Source organism: Lissotriton helveticus, chromosome 3_2 (assembly GCF_964261635.1).
Source record: "Lissotriton helveticus chromosome 3_2, aLisHel1.1, whole genome shotgun sequence".
NCBI classification, from domain to species: Eukaryota; Metazoa; Chordata; class Amphibia; order Caudata; family Salamandridae; genus Lissotriton; species Lissotriton helveticus.
In genome coordinates, this window is record NC_136062.1 from 73,152,787 (window position 1) to 73,170,751 (window position 17,965).

The 17,965-nt window shown below is 45.5% G+C and overlaps 1 protein-coding gene across 2 annotated transcripts in view; it reads left to right on the forward strand.

Annotated features, from left to right (window-relative positions):
* Positions 1 to 17,965, forward strand: part of DMXL2 (Dmx like 2) — a 1,907,871-nt gene that overhangs the window by 1,451,363 nt on the left and 438,543 nt on the right. For both annotated transcript variants that reach the window (XM_078684818.1, XM_078684819.1), the window contains one exon: positions 2,939 to 3,060. In XM_078684818.1, the coding sequence (XP_078540944.1) occupies positions 2,939 to 3,060 (122 nt within the window). The remainder of the gene's footprint in view (positions 1 to 2,938; positions 3,061 to 17,965) is intronic.

The following is a 17,965-nucleotide window of genomic DNA, read 5'->3' on the forward strand; positions in this document are numbered from 1 at the left end:
GGTATTGCTTGGGTATGTATTCTAAAGTAAGGAATATGTGGCTAGAAGTCTTTTTCAGATGAACAAGTTACTTACCTTCAGTTACGCCTTACCTGGTAGAGACTATCTAGCTGCATCTACCCTTCTGACCCACCCTTACTCACCGATCTACGAATGTATGGCGCCTATATAGGCACTACGCACATCACTTCCGGTGTAGATGCCGCCACGTGGGGCAGAACAATTCCTCCTACCGGGGCTTAGAAGTGCTGCTCAAGAAAAATTTCCAGATCCAGTCTGACACCTAGAGGTAATTCTAAAGTAAGCAATCTGCGGCTGGATAGAGTCTCTACCAGATAAGGCATTAACAAAGGTAAGCAAGTTGTTCCTTAATGTGCATATGTGTTGCATTTACAGATTTGCCGCCTTAAGTTCTTTAATACCATGTTTATATCCCACTTAACTACTTCACCTTTTGTCACCACATTTAGCTTCTTAGCCCAATGCGAGGCCCTACTCTCAACACAGTGAGTGACCCACAGAATAATTAATATAGAACTTTGAGAGTTGGGCCAGAGAAGCCCTAAAATAAGAGCTTCATTAGGAAACCTTTCCTTATTCACATAAACCACACTGATCTTTTTCCAGAAGACATTTTTTCTCAACCTTCTGACATTCCCTCTTTTAATTTCTAAAACTGCTTTGGTAATTGTACAATTTTCTTTCCTTCTCCTATTTTCACTAACTGTAGCTTTACTCCTCTCTTTACCTGTCTGTCAGTAGTAGAATCCTTGATGATTTTTTGGTACAGACTCTAAGAAACAATTACAGGTTCAAACTCAAACAAACATTTTCTTTCTACAAAAACAACCATGACAACCATAAAATCGGGGCTAATGACGTTCTCAAAACCAACTCTCCTTTTTAAATCTAATTTCTTTTACGGTGATATATTGATTCAAAATACACAAGGAAATCTAAACACCTGACAAATTAAATAATCATCTATAGCCGTAATTTAGTTAATGTATAAGTAGTCATCTCAAATCTCCTCCCCATTAAGTACAGCATAAGAGCTAAATTTAAAATACTCAGAATGTCTTCTCAAACCTCCACCTTTACTTAAATGACATTTCATTCGATTCCCCGGACCAACCTGCACAACATGGAGACATTATTTAATTGTAATACTTTTATATCAACACGAGTCATATTGCTGTAACCTTGCTTAATAAATATGAACTGAGAGCTTGATATCTCTAGCCATACACATCCTAACTTCTTACTTTGCAGTGATTAAAATGCTCTCCATAAAGGATGCATATTGACAAATGAGAAAATACATGAACAAAACTCTTTTATAATCTGGCAAAAGATCAAATGTTGATTTCAGTTCAAGATTGGCATTAATTTATTCATATGATTGTGGTGTAGCTCAACTTCTGATCTTGCAGTTGTTGCTAAATGATATAGTAATTGAGACATTTAACAGCATTAAAACGATTTTAAGTACTCCTCGGCACTGTTCTGTTGCCAGATTATGCTCCGATTCATCCTTTATTCCCTATAATGGTTTTTCTAACAGAACATATTCCACACTAATAATTGGTGTCTCCATAATTTCTGAACATGCATCCTCTCTTCCAGTTATGTAGCCATATTTGCTTCATAAAAATGTTTATTCCAACATGTTGGTGTAAATAAACTATTACTGTTGCTGTAGTAGTCATTTAGTTAAACAACTGAATTTTGAAGACGTCTATGGTCTGAACTTGTCTCACAATTTTTCTACAGCAGTGGTCTTCAACCTTTTTCTATAATAAGAGCTACTTTATGTTTAACAAAATCACCCCAAGCAACTGATATTATTAGTGTTGTAAAAGTGTCTATGTCATACAAGATTACATTAATGGCCACCATTTGCAAGATTACTAGCAGTAATCCCTCTGCACATCAGACAGGGTTGCCAGCAATCATGTGAAAAGAGACTGTACATTTTAAATGCACCTACATGGTTAATAGGTATGAGGCATAGCTTCAATGTGCCTAATACCAACGTTATTATTTCTTATTCAAATATGAGCTTTAAATCTTTTTGAAAAAAAGCTATTTTTCTGCAAACATCGGTTTAAGAGTTTTGAAAATACACAGGATTTCATCTAGAATACACATTCTCACGTTCGGTATTCATATTTTAATTCTTCCAAGTAAAAGCTTCTATATTTGTAAGCTGGGCTTCACACAAGAGCTAACTATAGGTTTCTGCAGAGCTACTGTAGCTCATGGGCTACTCGTTGGAGAAGCCTGTCCTAGACAGTTTAATAAAGGAATTGGAAAGTAAATGCTTCTCCATTACTGTGTTGTGTCCACTTTGTAAAGTACAAACAAAACTCTATAAACCAAATACAGAAAGGCTGTATGTATCTTCCTACAAAGAAACAGTTATCCCTCTACCCTCCTGCATAGAGCATTTTGGACATGGAGCCTGCACAATAAATGGTTTGAGGAGGGTCAGGAATGTAACCTGACACATGGCATGAAGCAGATGGTTGATTATGTGCTAACTGTAGTTTCCTCAATATCCCACACTTTGCTTATAAATTTTAGGTGTATGTTTGTTAACGTTGTCTGTCTTGCAATCATAACTAAAAATGGGAATATTTGCTCCACTAATCCTGTGAGAGTAGCAACAGGGTTAGTGGTTGGAAAATGTGTGAAGTCTACCAAATGTTGAATGAAAAAATGTATGTTACAAGTGTTAATGCTTTCACATACTTGATTCACCAAAAGGAATCCCTCATTTTGTCGTGCACTGACCGGTGAGAAATCAGCCCCTCACCAGTGTTTTATCTACCGTAATTGACATCTAAAAATACTTTTGTTTTGGATAGTACAACATAATATGTAGCAAATAATAAATAAGCTTATATTACATCCTTTTCATGTTTGTCTTGTATAGGCAAACTTCAATGAAATTGTCCTGGCTTCCACACACGATGTACAAGAACTTGATGTTTCCAGCTTATTGGCTGCTCAGTCATATATATGGATTGGAGAAGAATATGACAAAGAATCTAAAAGGTTAGAAGCATTATCTTAGTAGTAGTAGTATATGTGAACTTTAAAATAATTGTGTACTCTACACGCAATCACTACTGTAACAAATACATACAGTACAATGACGGACACAACAGCATGGCAGGCTCATAAAGATACTTAAACATAAATTAAACATTACATTTCTGATGGATACTTCTAACTGCAGACTCCTTACCTAAAGAATATCCCCAGGTGCCAAACTGGAACCCTGAGAATTTTCTAAGCAATGCTCCCACGTGCCGATAGGTAGTGCCATGTGGCTCCTCAATGATGCTGTAGCTCCCTGAAGTGCTAGAGCGGTGCTGCATATAAGAGTCACTCCTGGGTGCTGACGTCTGCTCTTTCCGTACCCTTCGACACAGATCCAGAGCACTACTTATAACTTTCTTGTTTTTCATGTGACTTCTGTGTTCCATCAGATAGTGTGCCTGGGAGGATGTTCCCCCTGAAAACTACAGGATTTAAGCTGTGCAGTAACTCTAGTAAGCAGATGTCGATCACAGAACCTCGGAACCTGTGCCTCTGGTGCATGCTCTTTTCTCACAACTTGGAGTTGTACAATACATTCAGCCTCATGTATCTGAAGGTGTTCCAGAAGCTTGAGACAATACTCTTCGTCACCTAACGTAAGAAGAGGTCAGGTATGAAACATAGATTTCACTTTGATGTTTGTGATCCCTTTCACTAAGTTAATCTCATTCATAGTACCGCTCCTGCTCAAAGTCTTCTAGTAAGTCAAAAACAAGCCTTAAGTGCAAGAAGGCAGAGTCTAATCCTTAACCTCTGTCTCAACGCCAATACTACCAGAGGCTAGAGGCCTTATTTGGCACCGACTCTGTCAAAGTTAAGGGTATGTAAAATGTTTCACATGACCCTGGCGATTTGGTGGATAAATCTTCCACCTTTCCACCCACTATGCTGATGGTAGCTATACCTTTATTTCCAAAATATCAGTGGGCTGGATACATCTGTAGGACTGAACTTGGGCTACCAACAGAAAAAAGTGTAGCTCTTTCGTAGTATTTGTGCGAATAGTCAGCTTAAGTAATGGATTTACTGTTGAAACCAAAATGAACTTGTTAACTGAGATGCTTACACCAGGCCCAACCTCTTCTCAGGCACCTTGGTCTAATCCATGCTCGGGCCCTCGGGTGATTCGACCTGTTGCCTGATGGTATATATGACAGCCCCCACTGAACAGAATTTTCTTACAAGGCATTCTAAGCCTGGATGTCTGGTGCTGCAGGCATCTTTGAGTAAAGTAACTCTCAATGCCATTCTGACCAGCCCTTTGCATAGATTCAAAACCTATTGATGTATTTGGGAAGAGAATGTTTTGTCAACTAATGTAGCCTTAAGATCCATGAACGCTCTACAAGCATCTTTGAGTAAAGTAACTCCTAATGCCTTTGCAACCAACTCTTTACATTGATTCAAAACATATTGATGCCTTTGGATAGAGAATGTTCTTTTCCACTAATGTAACCTTAAGATCGGTGAATGCTGTGTGCCTGCTTTAAGGGACATGTCCTGTGATATTAACCAGCAGTAGCGGCAAAATTATACATGATCGGTGGGTTGCTGTGAAGTAGGTTGTGTATACAGGTCTGGGCATCACAGACCTTATAGATAGAGCTTTATTAGTTATGGACATGGCCTTTGATGGTCCCAGGTTTAGAGAAAAGCAGATTTGGCACTCAAGTAAATTAAGGGCAGTCAAGTCACAGCAGAATTCTTTGGACTCTTTTCTCCAATAAAACTGTTCCATCAGCAGTATGGAGGTTATTCCAGGGGACTGGCCTACGGTGAGTACCATCCCACCCTCCCTGTGCAACAGCAGGGCCAGTCCTTTCCAAATAGAGGTCATGGTGACGGCTAATGTAATTCGGCTCAGCTCTCCTCTCACTTCTGCTTCCCTGCTGCAGCAGCTGCCAGGCTGCTTTAACTTGCCCCCACAGGCACATACTCAGCTGACAGAAGAAATTATATTGCATATCATCCCCAATTGGAGATAAATAACTTCATACAGTGAGTCTTACAAATCAATCAAAGGATCTAAAATCCGCCTTTCCTTTCCATTGTGTCCCATTTCCATCCCTCCCTCAGCGTGCCCTTCCACAGTCTTGCTGCAATAGCTCAACCTTCTGGTGGCTAAGAGTGCTATTAGGTGGGTGTCTGCTTCGGAACAATGAAGGGAGCGCTATTTGCACTACTTCCTTGTCCCAAAGAAGAATGGAGGAGTCAAGCCAAATCTAGTCCTCTGGTGACTGAATGCCTTCCAACGGAAAGACAAAAACAAGATGCTCACCCTTTCTCAGGTTCAGATGTAGACCAACTCTGGGTGATGGACGAACTCCTGACATCTTTGGGATGCTTATTCAATGAGTCAAAGTCCCACTGGTGCCTCGTACAGAGGAATCCTGTAGTTGAGACTGTTATGAACACAGTGACATTCAAGGCATTTCGACTGCCGCTGCAAGCGCGTAAAATTGAAGATATGATCCGAGATCAATCCCGAGTCTTCATGAGGAAGCCTCCTCAGTTCATTGGACTCCTAACTTTGTACATCCTTCTCATCCTGAACATCAAATTGCATATGTGGGCCCTGCACTGGGACTTCAGGTTTCTCTCTGACTCAGAGTTGCCTCTCTGACTTCAACCAGATCTCACAGTAGATTGTTCAGAATCTCTTGTGGTGGCTGACATGACCTGCAAGAGGCCTTTCTCCCTTACACTTCCAATTTTGCAATCTTGGCAGCGGTTACACTGGGAGGTCATCTGGGGGAATTCATTTTGAGGGGCTTATGATATTTGGCGGAGAGCGAGCTCCACATCTGTGTTTTGGAGCTATGAGTGATCCTTCTGGCCCTGAAAGCCTTCCTGACATTTATCAAGGGGAGGCTGGTGCAATTCCTCATAAACAGAACTACAATGAAGTACTGCAACACGCATGGCTTAGTGCGGGCCTACACCCTGTGCCAGAGGCCCTACATCTCTAGAGGTGGTTGGAACAACCGACCATCTTTCTGGTAACTAGCAGGGTCTGTGAGCAGACAAACTGAGCAGACATTGGTTGTTGTCTCATGAGTGGCTTTACCTCTCCCTCCCGAAGGTGCATCTTTGTCACTGTGGCATGTTTTAGTTCAATCTGTTCATCTATGCCAAGAACGAGCAGTGTAAAAACTACAGCAAAAGAGTTTCTTATGGGAAAGTCACTTTCAGAGGGATTCTGAGTGTAATGGAACATTGGTTTCCATGTATGCATTTCTGTCCCTGCCTCCGCTGCCTCGCGTTTTGAGGTATGTCTAGGCCTAAGGAGCCAGGAGAGTATGGAACCCAGAGCTCCTGAGCATGGCCGTTTGCCCTTCTATCTGGCTACAATTTTAGGAGGACTTCCTGTCAGGAACAGGGCAGGACCATGCACCCAGTTCATTCAGCCTACACTCCCATATATGGAGATTGAGTAGAGCAGGTAAATACGTTCGATCTGCAGGCCACAGTAGTTGTTAATCTTATAGCCTGATTCCCTTTGATAGAGTCCATCTACACTTGACATGGGGAAAAAGTTGTCTCTTGGTGTAGTGCTGACATACCAACCCTCTAGAGGCCAAGCTTTCGGATGTTATTGTTTGTTTTATCGTTGGCCCATCAAGTTCTTGAAGTGGACATATTTAATGGTTATTTCTGTGCCCTTTCTGTGTTTACCTATCAATCCTGTCTACTTAATTCACCAGTTGTGATGCGTTATAAAACATCTGATTACCATCACCTCTGCATGCCACTTGAGTGAAATACAGGTGGTACTGGTGCAGCTTCCCTACACTACCTCTTTCCAGACAAGTTAGTCCTGTGTTCCCATTCATTTTTCTTACCCAAAGTCATAATACCTTTCCACATTGGGCAATCTATCACTCAAGTAACAATTTTCACTCTTCTTCACCCTTTGAAGGAGGAGGAGAAGCTATATCATCTCGACCCCAAAAGGGCTTTGATCTTTTCATTGACAGTACAAAAGACAACTGTCAAGATCGATGACCCTTTGTATCAAAATCTGTTCTGCTCTAGTCAAGAAGCACCTCCTGAAGACAGCCTTTCTCTACACCAGGGCCAAGGCTGCTACAACAGCATTGACGAGGGAGGTGCTTGTTTTTGTCATCTGCTAGGCTGCAACATGGGCATCAGCTCACACGTTCACGAAACACTTGCACATTGTAGTTTCCAGGGCGTCTTTTGCTCGGAACTTAGAACTCGGGACCCCCCTATGGCTTCATGGCAATACTCTTTTGCCCCGGGTTCTGAAAAAGTTAAGGAACAACCAGACCCAGGCCATCCCATTGGAACTGGATTGGACCAAGAGATTGTTGTCACCAGAACTCCTGGGCATGATCGTCTGTCCTCTGATCAGACTGCCATTTCAGGAGGATATTCTGTTGCAACAGCAGGGCAGGGTCTTTCACCCAGGCCTGTGCAACCTTCACCTTCATGCTTGGAGATTGAGCTGCAGCACTTGACTGAATTCGACCTTCTGAGGTTCATCATCTTGGTAGGCAGGCATCCCTTGTAGGAAAGTGCCCCTTTTTGGCATAGTCACCTCCACTTTTTGCTCACTGGTATTGATGTTGTTGATTGGTAGCACACTGGGTCCCTGCTAACCAGGCGCCAGTGCTCTGTCCCTAAAGACTGGACAATTGTAACTAAATTGGCAAGGACTTTAGCACCCCTGTAAGTCATTACTAAATGGTACCTCTGGTACCCAGGGCATGGAACCTAAAGAGGGTCCCCAAACACTGCAGCATGCATTATACTACCCTAAGGGGCCCACACACAAATAGCATGCGGTCAGCCATTGCAGAATGTTTGTTATTGTGCTACTCATTCTAAAAACATGACATGGCACACTCGGTGTGTGTTATGCCCCTATACACTGCACGTACTATATGTAATACACCTCTACGGCAGGCCTTGGAGCTCTAAGGCAGGGTGCATTATATCACATATGAGGGTATATCTACATGAACAGATGTGTCCCTGTAATGCATAGTACCATTGCTATACATTGCAAGTGATCAGGAAGCCATCTTAAGGTGTGTTCTGGGCACTGGTCATTACGAGTTACCTTGCTTCATAATAGCTTCAGTGAAAATACTGAGGTTTGGTATCAAATATTGTGTTTTAAAAAATCTGTGTAAAAAATCTGTACTGATGCCATTACCGGATTTATGAAGACATGCACCAGGGAGGGTACCTTGGAGGTGCCCCCTGAAAGCCTACTAGTCACATGTGTGCTGGCTGACTGGTATCTTCCAGCCTGCCACCACAAATGAGTTTCTGACCCCCTGCAAGGAGAGCCCATGCTCACAGAAATCAGAAACAATGCATGTTCCGGGCGAAAGGTGTTCACACCTCCTCTAGTAAGATGGCTAGCAGTTTAGCATCTGAAGGCCAGAGGCTTCAAAGCCTCTCCCGCCTTTGAAATGTAACCTCGGCTTTCCTCAGACCTGGGGAATGCCAACCCCTTGTCCTGAGACCCATTTGGCACCAGAGCAGGCGGAAATTACATAGTCCGAAGACGTGCCACACTTACAGGCTAGAGAGAAAACCTCTACTGGGCGTCGGGAAGAATTCACCTTCCTTGGTATTCTGATAAGAGAGAGACTATGGTCCTGATGAGAACTCCGAATTAAAGCGAGTTAGAAACGCGTAAATAGGATTGTTGTGGTTTTCCTTTTTTGTTGTGTACATAAGGTCTTAATGTATGCAAATTTGAGAAATTGCAATACTAAATAGAAAATTATAAAATAAAAATCTGAAGTTAATAAAATAATTGAAAATAAAATAATACAAAACATAGCGTTTCATTCGGATGTTTTGAGAATAAATAATTTCAGGTCAATTAAGTAGCGGCACGTGCACCTTGTTTTGTTCATTATAAACTTACAGGCTAGGCACTCCCCTTAGGTGGGCACCTTAAGTAGACAGTCAAAAAACTGTCTCACCTTCTTGGAACTCTTGAGTCAGGATTAATGCCCACTCCTCACAGGAAGTGGTCATATAAGGGTTGTAGACACCCCAGGGGTAGGTAGACCATTGGCTAATGCCCTACACTACTTTAAACACCCCAAAATTCAGTATTTAGGGTTCCCGCTTACACCAGAGAGACGGATTTGTCTACCTGGGAACAGGAGAAGGGCATAGAAGAGCCATCACCGCAAGAACTGAGGACCGACACCGTACTTGGTGCCAAATCCTGCCTGGCTGCTGGCACTTCGACAGTTGCAACCACCGACTTGTCCAAAAGCTGTGTATTCTGTTAAACCTTTGAAGGACTATCCAGCGCTTAAGCAACCACTTAGCATCTCCTTTTGGTTGGAGGAACCACCCCCTCCAGGGGCCAGCACCAGCCTCCCTAGGGAGCAACACAACAGGAAGAGGTTTTCATGGTTCCAAGAGGTCAGCCCGTCTCTCCACCGAGTTTCGAGATGCTAGACACTCCAGGAGCCCCTCTGCACCAATACCCTGGGTACTGGAGCACTTGCAGCAAACGAGGCCTGTTAAGTGTGCAGTCCATACACCACCTCTGCCAAAACCAACCTGCCTGACAAGGGACTTCAGGACCGATGAGGTTTACACTGAGAGTGGCCCTGCTGCCTGCTTTCTTGCTCTCTACAGGTCGAAACAAAAACCTTAAGAGCCTCCAACGCAAGTGGCCAGCCCGCCAAACACATCTGCATCCAAGCTCCAAAGCCCAGATTCATGACAACCAACTGCGCTTCCCTGCTCCAAACACCCTTGCGGGCCCAGCCCATCATTGAGTTCTGCCAGCCTTATCCCAAAGTTCCCCCTTGTAGCCTTTGTTTCGAGGTGCCCGTTAACTACAACAGTATAGCGCTCGAGGCTACCAACCTGCCCAGCACCAGGACACTCCAGGGCAGGTAAATTAAAACTGCTGATGGTCCTTTGGAACTTGTCCCCTAGCACCTTAAGTTCCATAGAGCTCCTGAACTTGGACTGCAAGTATCTGATTTAAGTATATGTTTTTAGTCTCAAAGGATACATCACCTCGTTCGAGGCTCATACCTCAAAAGTCCTTATACGAATATTTTACTGTTTTCTTGTAAAATTCATAACATAGAAAGTACTTACCTGATTCCGATGATTGTGGTGTCTAAAAATGTTTAAAGATCTGTTCTTTTTATAAATTGGTTGCAGATTTCTTCTTGAGTGTCTGTACCATTTATTGACTCTGTGCGTGCAACAAATGCTTAACTCTTCCCTCTGATAAGTCTAAGCTGCTTGACTACACTACCACAAATAGAGCACTTTGTGATGATTAAAGTAGGCCCTGTAAACCACAAAGGGTCAACTGGACTTTTTGCATGGTGTGCCTTTACATTGGGCCACTCAAAAAAAAGCTGACTTCCTACATCCCTTCACTAAATTGGTATTCCCCTGCCATTTGTAGCATGGTGTGATACTTGACAGATTTACCAATTTCAAGTCAAACTCTCTGAATTTTGCTTTTTTTGTTGTCCCTATCCCAGTAAGGACTTGTCCTGCACATAGTTAACCCCTTGGCTGCGGCGGTAATTCTGCTGCGGGGCTGGGGGTTGGAGTGGGGGAAGCGCGGCTCTGCCATGCTCGTGACAGAACCACGCCATCATGAGCCACGGGCGAGCTGTGCTCATGACGGCGTGGTTTCGTCACAACTCCGCCCACTCACTAATTCACCCGCACAGGCGGAGAATCCTTGCCGCGTGGGCGGAGCGGCAGCAGCATGACAGAACCACGCCGTCATGAGCACACGCCGCCCGTGGCTCATGACGGCGTGGTTCGGTCATGAGCGGGGAAGGGGTTAAAGGCTATTTGTCTGCTCTTCCATCCGCATTTGCAGTTTCAGAAACTATTATTAAAATCTGCTATTGTGATGCATTTTTTGTAAATGTTTGCAGCATGTTTCCGCCTACACCTTTCAATATGCCAAGTGGGACTTGAATCTAGCCCTTACATTCCTGATGAGCATTCCCTTAGAACCTCTATACAACAGTCCTTTGTCTTCCTACCCTCAAGATTGTTTTTCTTATTACCATAACATTGGCATGATGTAGAAGTGAGCTGCAAGTCCCCTCTGTTAACCTGCTGTAAACAAATTAACAAGTCAGTCTGGAGGGCCTGTGCCTTCTTTCTTCCAAAAGTGTTGGCTCCTTTTCACGTTGTTCAAAACATCCTATTTCCAGTATTCTTTACTCTGCCTCATCCCTCTAAGAAGGTAGCAAGGCTCTATCGGTGACATGGTAAAAGAGCTCTCAACTTTTACTTCAATTGTTCCAAACTCCATTGGGAGGACACTCAGCTCTTTGTTGGATTCACTGGAGTGAACAAGGCAAGGCAGTTCAGACGAGAATATTCTCCATTGGATCGAGCTTTGTATCAAAATCTCACCATCCACTGTTCTCCCATTTTCCGAATTTAGAATGATTTAACTAGCGGGAGCTTACATTCTGCACCTGCTTTGCAGGAGATAAATGAATTTCTAAGAGGGCATTTGTCCCCTACTAACTAACCCACCGGGTCAAAGTGCACATCAATTGCCTGGGGTGACACCACTCGGTTGCAAGCACAACTGAGTGATTACTTTTTATCTATCACATTGTGGGTGCCAAATCAAATCAGGTGTTGGTTAAATCAGGTGTCACTGGAACTGTTACATATCCCGGTTATATCTTCCAATCACAACCTTGTGTCTACCCCTTAATCTGGTGCCTCTGTTATCTCATTGTCCTGAGGAGAACTCAACATTTCTAAAGAGTTTGAAATGCTGTTGACACCAAAGCTCACTAACTACTGCAGGCTTAAAAGAATTTGCTGTTTTCATTGATTTGCATGTGCATGCATTTATAAGCACACAAAGAAAGCTGCTGTCTGTACATAAAATTATCTTTTGTTCACTACTATGTGTTGTTTCACCTTGGAAACACAGCACATGTTTTTTGAATTTGTCTGCAGACAAAGAGGTACTTTTGGCCGCCATAAGTGTGGCAGGGTATGCTCAGACGTGAGTCCCTTGCTCACTTTGCCACTGGATTCAAGCAAGCCGGGCTGAAGACGGCTGGAATGCCAGAAACGGGTCCACGGAAGCTTGTTTCCGGTCCAGGGAAGACATGGCTTGGCAGTTCGGGCTGGACTGTTCCCATGAGGCACAGGGTCAGACTGATTTGCATATAGCCATGTCTGAACTGGGGTGGCAGAGTGGGCTAAAGAACGGTGATGGATTAAACCCAGATCTTTTGACGGGGTGTGAGTGTTTGATTGATTCAGATGCTCCGTCCATCACCACCCCCTTTTGTACCTCTTTTGGCTGCCATAAGTGTGGCAGGGTATGCTCAGACGTGAGTCCCTTGCTCACTTTGCCACTGGATTCAAGCAAGCCGGGCTGAAGACGGCTGGAATGCCAGAAACCGGTCCTCGGAAGCTTGTTTCCGGTCCAGGGAAGATATGGCTTGGCAGTTCGGGCTGGACTGTTCCCACGAGGCACAGGGTCAGACTGATTTGCATATAGCCATGTCTGAACTGGGGTGGCAGAGTGGGCTAAAGAACGGTGATGGATTAAACCCAGATCTTTTGACTGAGTGTGAGTGTTTGATTGATTCAGATGCTCCGTCCATCACCACCCCCCTTTTGTATCTCTATGGTGGTGAGAAGGCCAGCTGAGGGCCTGGACCTTCAGCTCCCTTTGGTGGAAGTCAAGACATATATCTTGACAGATGTCCTGCAGCTGGGTGTCTCCTCCTCGCAACCCCTCCTGCCTATCAACAAAGCCTTGACCAATGTGCTTTTGAAACCTGGTCCAAGCCCAGCATTGGAGCTCCTATGAATAGGACAATCGCCCATCACCCTGCACCGGGTGATCCAAACATCTTCACCAACAACCCTACCCCCAAGAGCTTGGTGGTCCAAGTCTCTACCTCACAAGGCATGTTCCTTCCACACCCCTGGATAGGGAATCCAAGATGCTGGATAGTTGGGGCACGAAAAAAAATTCTTCTGCCATCCTTGCATTGCGGTGAACACTGCATGTCTGTTGCAGCAGGAGGCCCGGGCCAGTCTCTCCCAAGCAGTATCTGATGGGAGAGAGGCAGCAAAGTTCACAATTCATTGTGGGCTTGACACCACCGACTCGCTGGCCTGAGCAATGTCATCGACGGTGACTGTTTGACGCCACACCTGGCTGAGACCTTCTGACTCTTCTGGGGATGTCCAGCTTTTCTTATGATGGCACCCGTCTCTTCGGAGACCAGGCAGACATGGCACTGGAGTGATTTAAGGACTCACGGACTATAGCCATGTCCTTGGGCCTCTCAGTGACCACCCATTCCCTGTCTATTTATCACCCCATGCGTGGCTACAAAAGGGGCTTTCATCCGTGTTAGCCATATCCTCGTCACAAGACTGTGCAAGCTCAGCAACCTCCTGCCTGGGCGCAGCTCCTTTTGACTCAGTGGGTTGGGCAGCCAGAGGTCGAGTTAGTCCACTCCTCCCCTTGCAGCCTCCAAACCTTCCTAGTCAGGCCTTTCATGATCATGAGCAGCCAGTTGGTGGCAGCATCAGCCATTACCTCCACCACTAGCAAAACATCACATCGGACAGGTGGATTCTTCAAATAGTCCAAGAGGGCTACTCCCTATCCTTCGATTCTTCCTCTCCCCCATTCCTCCAACTTGCAACTGGCTGATGAAGGACCACCTGAACTTGCTTCAGAAGGAAGTCCGGACTCTTTTGGCCAAGAGAACCATATAGAGGGTTCAGGCTCCAGAAGTAGGCTGTGGTTGCTATTCCTGCTACTTTCTGGTCCCTGAAAAGGACAAGGGTCATCGTCATATTCTAGACCTCCTAGCCCTCAACTACATCCTCAAAAAGAAAGAGTTCAAAATGCTCACACTGGCTCAGTCTGCCCTAGACCAATGAGAATGGATGGTAGTGTTGGACTTGCAGGACGCCTATTTAGACGCTCCCATCTTGCTTTCCCATTGGTGTTACCTGTCATTCACGATAGGCCACAAGCACTTTCAGTTCAAAGTGCTCCCCTTTGCCTTACCAGTGCCCCTCTGTTGTTCATCAAGGTGAAGGCTGTGGTTGGAGCTCATCTGTGTAGGTTAGGGGTTTCAGTCTCCCTCTTCCTTGACGACTGGCTGTTGTAGGCATCATTGCCACAGACTGTTGTTTCCCACCTCCAGACTATGGTGGACCTCCTGCATTTGCTGGGGTTCACTTTAATTGTGCTAAAGTCACCTGACTCCCTCTCAGAAGCTCCATTTCATCAGAGCTGTTCTGGACACAGTGTAGTCTGAATCTATCCTCCTCAGCGACGAGTCAAGGATATTCAGGTTAAGCATCAAGGGAAGGCTAGTACAGGTGTTCACGGTCAATACCACCATCATGTGGTACTGCAACTAACTGGGCAGGATGGAGTCAGGGACTGTTTGTTAAGAGGCCTGCATTACTGGACATGGCTGGAACAGCAGAGCATATCTCTGGTGGTTCAACCTCTGGCAGGCTTTCTGAACCCCAGAGCAGACAACTCTGCCAAAGATGTTTTGCAGATCACAAATGGAGCTTTATCTGGCGATGGTGCAAGGTCACTTTCAGCAGTGGTGGGAGTCTTGGTAATTGAATTTTAGAAAATTTCATAAAATAGATTACTCATTATTGTTTTTGCTTTCCTTATTTCTTTTAGTCTTTTTTGTTGTTTGATACATTGAAGTTTACTGGTTAAGTGGATACCAGCTAGTTGTTATATCCATACTCTTGTGTGTAATGTCAATGTGAGTGTTGATTCCATGGCTCAGCTCTTTGAGGGATTTATTGCGAAGGCTCGGGATGGAGGCGGCATTCTGGTCCAATCCGGAAAGTCTAGCTCTCATTCCAAGGGCCAGGCATAAAGCGATGTTTTGGGAATCAATATCCGAAAAGGATTTGGTAAAGCCAGAGGGTAGTTTGACCCAGGAAGATCCTTAATTTCAACTGTGTTGTTTGTTTCGAGGACAATATTGATAAAATTATTCCCCTCTGGCGTGCAAACTATTTCTACGGTTCCGTTACTAGACTTTACCCGCCAAATTGTATTGTATGAAGTGGCGCTGCAATACTTTTAATGATGATCTTTGTACTTCGTGCAACGCAAGTTCAGAATCCATTGTGCATTTACTTTTTTTCTGTCCTTACTACATATCTTTGAGGAAAAATGTGATAATTACGTTATGTAGATTGATTGGATCCGGCCATTAAATAGAGGTGTTGAGAACTTTGTTCACTGACACATGCAAGGTAATGGTTTATGGCCTTGCCAAATATTGGTATGCACTGTGGTTTATGCATTCAAAATGTATTGTATGAAGAACTGTATTGTAGGAAGGTTGATCCCTGACTATGGTTGCCCCCAACTTTTTGCCTGGTGTTTTGCTGGTTTTCTGACTTAGTTGACCTGGGACCCTGCTATTCAGGGCCCCAGGCCTACTGCTCTCTCTGTAAAATGGATTCCATGTACCTTAGGTACATATCTAAATTGGATACTGAGTCACCTTATCAGTCCCTGTACAGTGTACCTTAGGTACCCAGGGCATAGGTACCCAGGGCCTACCAGGGGCTGCAGCATGTATTATGCCACCCCTGGCTGGCCATCCAAATCTGACACAACTGGCTGCTTGACAGCTGGGGCAAGGTGGTGTAATCACCCTTTGCTGTAGATATAGTATACCTATATCTAACCCTAAAATGGACACACAGATCTCCTATCAGTCACTCCTATGGCAGGCCTTAACAATCCTGAAGGCAGAGTGCTTGGAATCGTGTGAGATGGTGCTCTGGCATGAGCTGAGCCTGTCTGCGGCTTTCGGGATCTATCCCTTAGCCGTTTCCATGATATCGCATACCATATACTCTTAAGTGCATTATAATCCTCGCGGTTATGTGCCAACTCTGGTATCGCTTTATCAAAACATGTCGAGTAAGGTGTCATACGAATTGGAATACTAACCCCTCGCCAATTCTGGCGACGGGGTTAGCATTCCACCCTTCTAGAGGGACACGACATGCCTGTAACCTATAACCCGGTTAAAAGTCAGACAGAGCCTTAGCATCCACAAAATGGATGCTGCCACCGAGACACAAGTCTGCCCTCCTGCTGCTGGGAGTCCTCCCAGAGCAGGAGATAAGGACAAAGGGTTTCCTGCCAGGGGCGGTGCCAGCACCGTCCCAGACAGGGTTTTGTGTATTGTAGGTAGGCAGGGCTTTAGAGGAAGGTGACTGCACGTGGCACCCCGGTGCTCACTGTGCATAGGCTGGCTGGAACCAGTTCCAGGGTCACTCCAGACCCTGTGCTGGGGAAAAGCCCGCCAAGGAAGTGGGTGTAACCACCCCCCTCCTGGTCCCACCCATAGGGCAGGACCTAGTCGCGTGCCAGCCCCTTTTTCCCAGATAAAGGTAGAGACTGGCCCCCTTCCAAATCAGATCATCTTTGGAATCAAGATACCACTTTCCACGAAAGGACTTCACGATTTCTTCCTCAAGATTCTCCCTTGTGGCTAAGGAGTAGTCACCCTGCATCCGCAGGCACCATCTAAGAACACTGCGGTCTGCTGCACGTCCTTCCTCCGGAATCCGACTGCCCAGCTCGACGAGACCCGGCTTCCCTGGCACCTCTGACCTCTACCCACCTCTACAGCCCAGCTGAGAACCGTGGGTGCGACGAGACCTCGAGGGACCGGCCATCGCCAAGACTGCACGACTTCTGCACAGCAAGCCCACCGAGTAATTTCCTGGTGAGTGCTTTGGGGTCCGAGAAGCCCCCCACCCTGAGCAGCTCCAGCACCGAAGAGCAGCCCCCCAGCATCTCCACGATCTGCGTGGGGCCCTTCTGCTTTTTACTGCTCACCGCGTTGTTTGGCTACTAGCCCGCTGGCTTGTGGCCTTCCTGACGACGCCCGACGACATTTCTGCTGCTGGTCTGGTTGCTCCAGACTGGCCCTTGCTCCCTTCCAGAAGAGGAGCACCCTGGACCCTCCTGGTCCACTCAAGACGCCATTTTGAGTCCACCGCGTGGGCTTGAATTAGCCAAGGCTTGTTGCCCAATCCTGGGTAACTTCGACGCCAACGACTTCATCCTTCGTGGGACAGCTCGCACCTCCATCCTGGTCGCCGACAACGCCTCCTGGTCCGAGAGACTGCAGAGCCCAGCAGTGCCCACTCACCTGACTGCGGTGACTTCGCCCGGTGCCATCCTGGTGCCCACTTAATCACTGGCTAGTGATTCAAGAACTTGGTCCCCTCTGCTTTCAGGTTTCTTCTTCCTTGATCCAGGCTTGGATCCATCGAACTTTCCTTCACTGGTCGCCTGCCAGCAACTTCTTCCTCCCAGGCTCCCGGTCCGGCAACGAGATCCCCGACGTCTTTTCAGACCTATGCAGCTGCAGCCCCTGGGCTAGGTAACTTCGGCACTCCGGTGTCCCAGCATAGCCTCACTATCCTAGGGTCAGGATCCACTGTCGTTTTCTTCCTACCAGGTCGGGTTCGCCCGTGAACACTAACTTTGTGAATTCTAGCTTCCATAGACTTTGTCCCGCATCCCGCGTGAGAGTGCACACTCTGCACCCGAGTCCCCTAGGTCTCCTAGTAGTAATCTAACGATTCCCTAGTCCAGTCCTAGCGATTCCAAAGCCTATTAGAACTGTTACTTACCTGCTAGTAATTCGCATTCCACTTTTAGTGTATATGGTTTTTCGTGCCCCTCGGGCATTTGTGTAACGTGCTAACTTAAAAGTATTTTCGTAAGAGTTTTGTTGTGTGCCTAGCACCCTGTCCTCATAAAGAGTACAGGGTTGTTGTGATTCTAATA